General features: G+C 41.4%; 1 protein-coding gene across 1 annotated transcript in view; it reads right to left on the bottom strand.

Annotated features, from left to right (window-relative positions):
* The window catches only part of necab2 (N-terminal EF-hand calcium binding protein 2), a 154,681-nt gene that overhangs the window by 103,899 nt on the left and 43,144 nt on the right, over window positions 1-7,638 (bottom strand). Inside the window, exon 3 of the mRNA XM_079680327.1 lies at window positions 2,200-2,308. Coding sequence (XP_079536453.1) covers window positions 2,200-2,308 — 109 coding nt within the window. The remainder of the gene's footprint in view (window positions 1-2,199; window positions 2,309-7,638) is intronic.

Genomic DNA, 7,638 nt, shown 5'->3' with positions numbered 1-7,638 from the left:
AGCTGCTAACATGCTGCTAACGTGCTGCTAACGTGTCGCTAACGTGCTGTTAACGCTACATCTTACTTTTGCTTCTGGTTATATATGCCAGATCATCAAGAAGATTCTTGTTTAAATGTGTCTAATTCCATCAACTACATGGAAGTGCTTTACTATATCCCTCAAGTTCCTCTTTAATGATAACAGTTTCTATTTTTTAACTCTATCAAAGGTTACATGAGGTTTTTGAAACATTTTGATGTAAAACCTATGGGATAAGAAGCTATTTAATGTACAGAATCAATGCTGGGTAGAAAATGGGTTAGACTTTGCCTCCTAAGGAAAAGAAAAGGAAGTAAAATAGATGCTATGGGAGGATTGGAAGCCTGAAAGGGAGACCCAAGAGAAAGCGTTAAGATTGATCGAGAAGGATGGTGCAGGGAAACAGGAAGAGCTGGGCAGTGTGACAGGAAAAGAAAGAAAAAGAACAAAAAGAGTGACAGACACAGAGAAGACAAATGACTGGAGGCAGGACAGCGCTCATTCTCTGCCTGCTCCATCCCTCTTCTCCATCCATCAACTTCCTGCTCCAACAGGAAACCCTTACACTGCCATTTCTTCTTTTACTTAAACCAATCAATAACCTTATCTGCTGCCACATGATAGTGCTGAGCCCTGGCATGCTGCTGCCAAGTCCACTTAACTGTAATGAGTAGAAACTTTTCTAAATGCATGCACTGCAGTGAATAAGATTTATAAAGCGCAACCATCCCAAAGATGGCTGACGTCGGAGAGATGTTGGCGGTTGCATGGTCCAATTGCTGCACTGATTTAAAAATAACCTGCCGTAGCCTGCTGGAGGATTTACACGTTGTGCCTAATTCGATTCTATAAAGGTCAGCTTTTGTTCTGCTTGGTTTCCTGTTTCCAAGGTTTTGTAAATTAACTGAGCCAGTTTTCTGATTGCCGAGATCCCACTTTGTCAGCACACTTATCCTGATTGCAGGCTGGATGAGCCGATTGGCTGATTATTAAATGTCAATAAATTGTCTCAATGAGAGCCAATCAAAACTGTAGACGTACTTTAGAGAGGCTTACTGTATGTCCTGTAGATTCAGGATGACTAATGCAAATGGTTTAGAAAGAGGATGAAAATGTGAAAGATGTTAAAACAGATAACTCTGACTTTTCCCACTGTTCACTCTTCTTTTAATACTTCCTCTTATTGTTAATCTCTGTCTTTATGTTGTCATCTTTATATCCAAAGTGTCCCTTAACAATTGGTATTTGGTACAAGATGATCTCCATAAAAAGAGTGAGAGTTTCTGGCTGCAAGATAAATGACACATATTTTACATAAGCGTGCTGCTCACACACAAAATTGAAAAATAACTGCAGTGCAGCAGGAAAGCAGTTGCGTGCATCTCCTCTCTTTTTCATTATTGATAGAGATACGTGATCACCAACAAAAGGCACGGTGGAGTGAACACACATATATACACACATGAACAAATACTGTATGCAGGTTTATTTCATGCTGCTTCACAGCCATGTTGCACGCCCACAGACAGACAGGCAGACAGACAGACAGGCAGGCAGGCAGACAGACAGACAGACAGACAGACAGACAGGCAGACAGACAGGCGGGCAGACAGACGGACAGACAGACAGACAGACAGGCAGGCAGACGGACGGACAGACAGACAGACAGACAGACAGACAGACAGACAGACAGACAGACAGACAGACAGACAGACAGACAGACAGACAGACAGACAGGCAGACAGACAGACAGACAGACAGACAGACAGACAGACAGACAGACAGACAGGCAGGCAGGCAGGCAGGCAGGCAGGCAGGCAGGCAGACAGACAGGCAGACAGGCAGGCAGGCAGACAGACAGGCAGACAGGCAGGCAGGCAGGCAGACAGACAGACAGGCAGGCAGGCAGGCAGGCAGGCAGGCAGACAGACAGACAGACAGACAGGCAGGCAGGCAGACAGACAGACAGACAGACAGACAGACAGACAGACAGACAGGCAGACAGACAGGCAGGCAGACAGACAGGCAGACAGGCAGGCAGGCAGGCAGACAGACAGACAGGCAGGCAGGCAGGCAGGCAGGCAGGCAGGCAGACAGACAGACAGACAGACAGGCAGGCAGGCAGGCAGACAGACAGACAGGCAGACAGACAGATGCACACACGCACACAGTGCTGACCTGGTGTTATCAGAGTCAATGCTGTGAAACAACTTCTCCAGCTCTTCCTCGTTCAGCGTGCCATCGGAGAAGAAAGCTTGAAACTCATCCAGAGAAAGTTTTCCATCATCTGCAGGAGACACAAACACATACATGTTGAATGATTTGTAGTAGGTAGCATCCTCCTAATGAGACCCACGTTCCATTGAAGATCTTGACAATTCTTCATCCCAAAAAATGTAATATTAAACCATAATATTATAGGGAAACTGTCAGTTCAAGCAACTAGAAACATCATTTATTGTTGTGACTATTCCGCTAGTAATTAAAAACTATTTCAGATTGGACTCAGTCATAGCTGGATTGGAATACCCAGAGTTGATAACATTTGTTTTTCCTATCTACTATAAATAAACAGCCTTGAGAAATGAGTCTTTACCCTGTTTTTACCATGGTTTCTTCGAATAAATTACAGTCATCCCCTCCAAAGAAGCTAACCACAGGACATGATGATAAGTTAACAAAGTCTATGTTATCTAATACACAGTTTGTATTTTAAATGAATCATGTTTCTCTGTAGTTACCCCATTTTTTATTCGTTTTTTGCTGTGGCATGTTTCCACCATCACAAACACACACACACATGCTCAGTGTGTCTCATAGTCTTCAGTGCTTTCTCAGCTGCTGTGAAATCAATCCGCCATGCGCTTTAGTCTGCTGCGAACCTTTAGCTGCATCCCTGCTGTCTGACTGTCTCTTCACTTTGGGAAGCCCACAATGCCGATTATGTTTCAAAGGCTTTTGGGAAACATCGATAACCAACAAGCTCATGTTATAATTCCTGCTACTTTTACGTTGACTTGAGTACTACCACCCTACAGTATTCTGACACAGTCCTATGCAAGCTGCTGAACTAAAAACACTATCTTCTTTTGATGCTATTGTTCACATAAAATCCCCTCCTGATGTATTGATTCCTGCCATCTCTGGTTCACAGTTCTCTGTTGGATTTTGTCAACGTCACGTCAAGTTTTTTTGAGTACTTCTACATCAAGTACACATGTTAGCCAGAACAAGATTTTCAGAGGGTGTTAAGAAGGTCAGAAACTTTTTTAAGTCTTTAGTGAGGCATATGCATCTTGTCTAATTTGAAGCCATTATAGGCCCTTTTATAGTCTCCTGGGTTTAGTGGTAAAGCCTTGATGCCTTTTGAGCCACTCATCCACCAAGCTTCCTCCGAAATTGACTTTTTTCGCTCAGCATGTGTCCACCCGTTTTCGAAGTCAGCCTCTGAATCCGAATAGCCTTAGAATCTGAACCTACAATGCTGTACAATTAAAAATCTTAAACTTAAAAACAACCCGTTCTAGCACATTGAAAAAGCGAAATAAAAAGTAACATTTTGAACAAAAAACTAATCCACACTATTTTTAAAGCTGCACTCTTTTCAAAGTTCAGGCAACCTAACTACTTGGTAAGTTTTAGGAGAAGATGTTGGGTTTGGGTTGTGAAACTTTGCATTAGAAATGAGAAAAAACTGACACAAACACCATTCTATTGGGTGAAGTTTTGTCTCCCATTCAACTGAAACTACTTCCACAGTGCTGTTGGACCATACAGTAGGACTTTGGGATGACCGCACATGAGGTGTGACTCAATTAATCATTGGTTTTTATTCTGCATAGACCCAACCAATACTGCTGAGCACTTATTTTTTACCAATCTAGCAAAAACCAACCAACGCAATACGAGCTTTCTGTGGTATAGTGGTGGCGCTGCAGTTGGGAGTGGCTACTCGTGGCTTTTACGCATCCTGCATCTGCTTGCTAGTATGCCTGACTGTCTGTCTCACCACATGATGCAGAGCTAGATATCAAATATTAATTCCCTTGCCCTCAAAGTGTTTTTGTCCTTGAGTGTGGCTGACTGGATGCAGAAGGTTGAGCTCTGGGACCACAGTAAAACACAGGGACAGGATGACAACAGCTTTACAAAGGGTTGAGTTCAAATGTGCTGCTCTTAAGTCCGCCTAATCAATTCCATTTTGCTTTTTTCTCAATGACAGGATAAGGCAAGCATGTGTGTTAACGGATTACCAACAAGAAATCCTTTCAATTACATCTTTCTTTCCTTTACTGCTATTTTCTTGTCTCATTTCTTTATTTTGCCTCAAGTTTGACCACTTAGGAGAAAAGGCTTCAGATGCTTTTCAACACACAGTCAAAAAACTTTCAGGAACTCCCAAATCACTGCCAGCCATACTTTTTTAGCTTTCATCTCCTCCCTATGTGTCTGCCTATTTGTCTCACAATGTCATCCCTTCTTTTTTCTGGTTCTTGTTATAGAAACCCAAAGTGGAAGCTGACTCTCCGATGTTGTGCCATGATGCAAACAAAGAAGCCGGGTAAGAAACAACGCTTGGCATAACCTTTCCTCGACAGAAGGCATGCTTGTTTGATGAGGACTTCTGAAAAGCCACTTCTTCTGCTCACAGCACCTGTCCCACTTTCTCTGTCCAACCAAGCTTGACTGTTTATTTGGACTCTAAAGCCATGACTATTTCTAACCTGCACTTCTGTGGTGCAGCAGTGAAGCACCACTGAAAGCAGAGGCACTGGTGTTTAATTCAGCAGTGACCCAATTTACTGTGTGCAACCATTTAGCCCTGTTGGACCCTCTTAGGAATTCTCCACTTACACACCAGAAACACACACACTAACCACTCAAGCTATGCAAAGCTATAGCCAACCCCATTTTCCTTATTATGAAATGATACAAAATGATACATAAAAGAAGCTTCTATTATTTCTGACCTTTGCTATAACACATGTTTATCATGTCAACATCTTTGCAATTACCTACAAGTAGTGAACAGCATCCACAGAACATTTATGCTGCTTCCTATCACCGAGTCCTGGTTTTCCAGCCACCATTTCACCCTGGGACTCCTTTAAGAAAACCCCATTATAAATAAAGCAAAACAACCTCGACAACCTCTCTCCTCCCTAACCTCATACATTGGCAACAAGGGAGGTGATGCAACTGCCAAAAGCATCCTGGCTCTGCAGAATGGAACACTTTAAAATGGCCCTATTTGCTGAAATTACCATTATCTTACTGTCCAAAATTGGCCATGGAGAGAGAAATAATTTTTAGGCTGAGGAAATGACCCAAAATCAAAAATGTCCTCTAAAACAGCAGACAGGGAATCAACAAGCATTACAACTGATTCCTGGAAGTTCTCAATTTCCAGCTTGGGGTGAGTTGTGTAGGTGATGTTAAAGTTCACAGTTACACAGTGGTGGAATTTAAGTATAGTTACTAAAGTACTGCAGGCTAGGTGAGTTTGAACTAGTTTACCATTATTTGCCACACTTCCATCCCTCAACTTTTATCATTTATCACAAATAACATTATACCGTCTGAAGAAAAAGGGGAAATGTGCAGAGAGTGAGGTGAGATAAGCCTACATGTGAAGCCACAGCCACCATAAACCACCTTAGCTTAGCAACAAAAACATTAACAGAGGAAAGCGGCAAGCCTGGCTCTGTCCAAACGTAACAAAGTTCACTTTCTAGCACCCCTAAAGATGACTTATTATTGTATTTATCTTACTAGAACAAAGTGGGAAGATGACACTTTGGCATATTACCGATTTTGAAAGTGGTAATACATAATCAGTAGTGACATTTAAGGTTTTGGCAGGAAGATTTGTTTAACCTTTAGGCAGCAGATTTCCTGTTTCCAATCTTTGTGCTAAGCAAAGCTAACAGCTGCTTTCTACATTTCAGATTTACCCTACAAACTTGACAATGGTATCAGTCTCAACATGAAAACGAAAAAGTGTAATTCCCAAAATGTCTAACTGTTCCCTTAAGGTGTTTCCAAACCAAGTTATCCCACACATCCCTAAGTGATGGCGAAATGTATCTATTTCAGAGCCTCAAACCGAAAAGTAATTTATTGCTGAAACCTTTTCCTACTATCGAACAACACGGCCCGGTGCAGTTCTGATTGTGAAGGCATCCTTGGATATATTCCATTCCCTGTTTGCAATGATACATTGCATTTTTGAGAAGCCGCTGACTGTCTTTGTCTTTTCTCTGTTCTCCCAAGAGTACTATGTGACTCCTACCTCTTTAAAGATAAAATAGATGGTCGTTATATATACACACACTTTTAAGGATAGTCTATTGTTATACAGCCTTCTGCCTTTTTGGTACACTTTAATATACTCATGCAAATTTGTTTCACAAGTAATTAATATCTGCTTTACAGCTGGGGATTGAGAAATAGACTAATAATTAGATCACAAATAGAAATGTTACTTCAGAAAGTGGATACAATCAGTGGGGTGCAATTGTCTGATTATATCCTAAATGAATGAATGAATAAGCACACACTTCACAGAACAGTTTATTGTTGTTTGGGTAAAGCAAAAACAAATCCTCTCCTCCATCACACACAGAATGAATGAAGCCTCTTTATTTTCTTGTAATGCCATGTCATTATAACGCCCAGGGAAGGAGTCATAAACTGCGTGGCATTTTCAGACCTTTTCCTTAATCAAAGCTCTTCATTTTGAAAATATAACACAGGAAATCATGGAGCTAAAAGGTTTTCCAGTTAGCCAATCATGGGAAATGCGACTTTTGTAGTGTCCCAAATTAAAGGTGCTAAAAATGCCCCCAACGCACCCCATCATTTTCAGGCTGCATTGATTCAAGAGAGTTTTTCGAATTCGACCTTTGTAAACATGAAAGGTTTCTTGCCTTTTGCTGATTAAGTTTCTTTACAGAGCCACCAACCGGCATTTTCATTTTCATTTAATCGTTTATTTAGCAGGGACAATGCACATTAATGAACACTTAAAACATTAAAATGTGTCAAACAGTGCCAGATTTAGCTTTGAGCTAATTTCCATCCGCGTTCCCTCACATAAAACATTTAAGAAAATTACATTTTACAAACATAGCAAAAAACAAATGCATGATATGCAAAAAGTGCAAAAGAGCAAGAGCAGCATTCACAAGTATTTATGACATGGTGATACAATATAGCAGCTACGACATATAAAGTGCAAGAGAAGATACAAGAGCTACCTAAAGTGCAAGAGGAGATTCCCCTGTGTTAAAGTGCATTTAGCGCTGATTGCACGGATGTTTGTTTCTCAACCATTCTTTAAGTTAACCTTTAAAGCTATTGAGAGTGGGACAATCACGTATCTCAGTTGGGAGGCTATTCCACAATGAGCTGCCTTTAATGGAGAGGGCATTTTGTCCAAAAGTGTTCAGTCTACGGTGGACTTCACAGTCTCCTCTGGTTTCTGACCTAGTGCAGCGTCCAGTGGGTTTTATTCCCCTAAGGGGGGGGGGGGGGGGGGGGGGGGGGGGGCAGTCCATGTAAACATTTATAAAAAAAACACATACTTTTAAAAGATTTTAATTTGTCAGAACTCAA

Source organism: Notothenia rossii (assembly GCF_949606895.1).
Source record: "Notothenia rossii genome assembly, chromosome: 5".
Taxonomy (NCBI): Eukaryota; Metazoa; Chordata; class Actinopteri; order Perciformes; family Nototheniidae; genus Notothenia; species Notothenia rossii.
The sequence above is the reverse complement of the archived record's forward strand: the minus strand, read 5'-3'. Positions and strand labels throughout refer to the sequence as shown.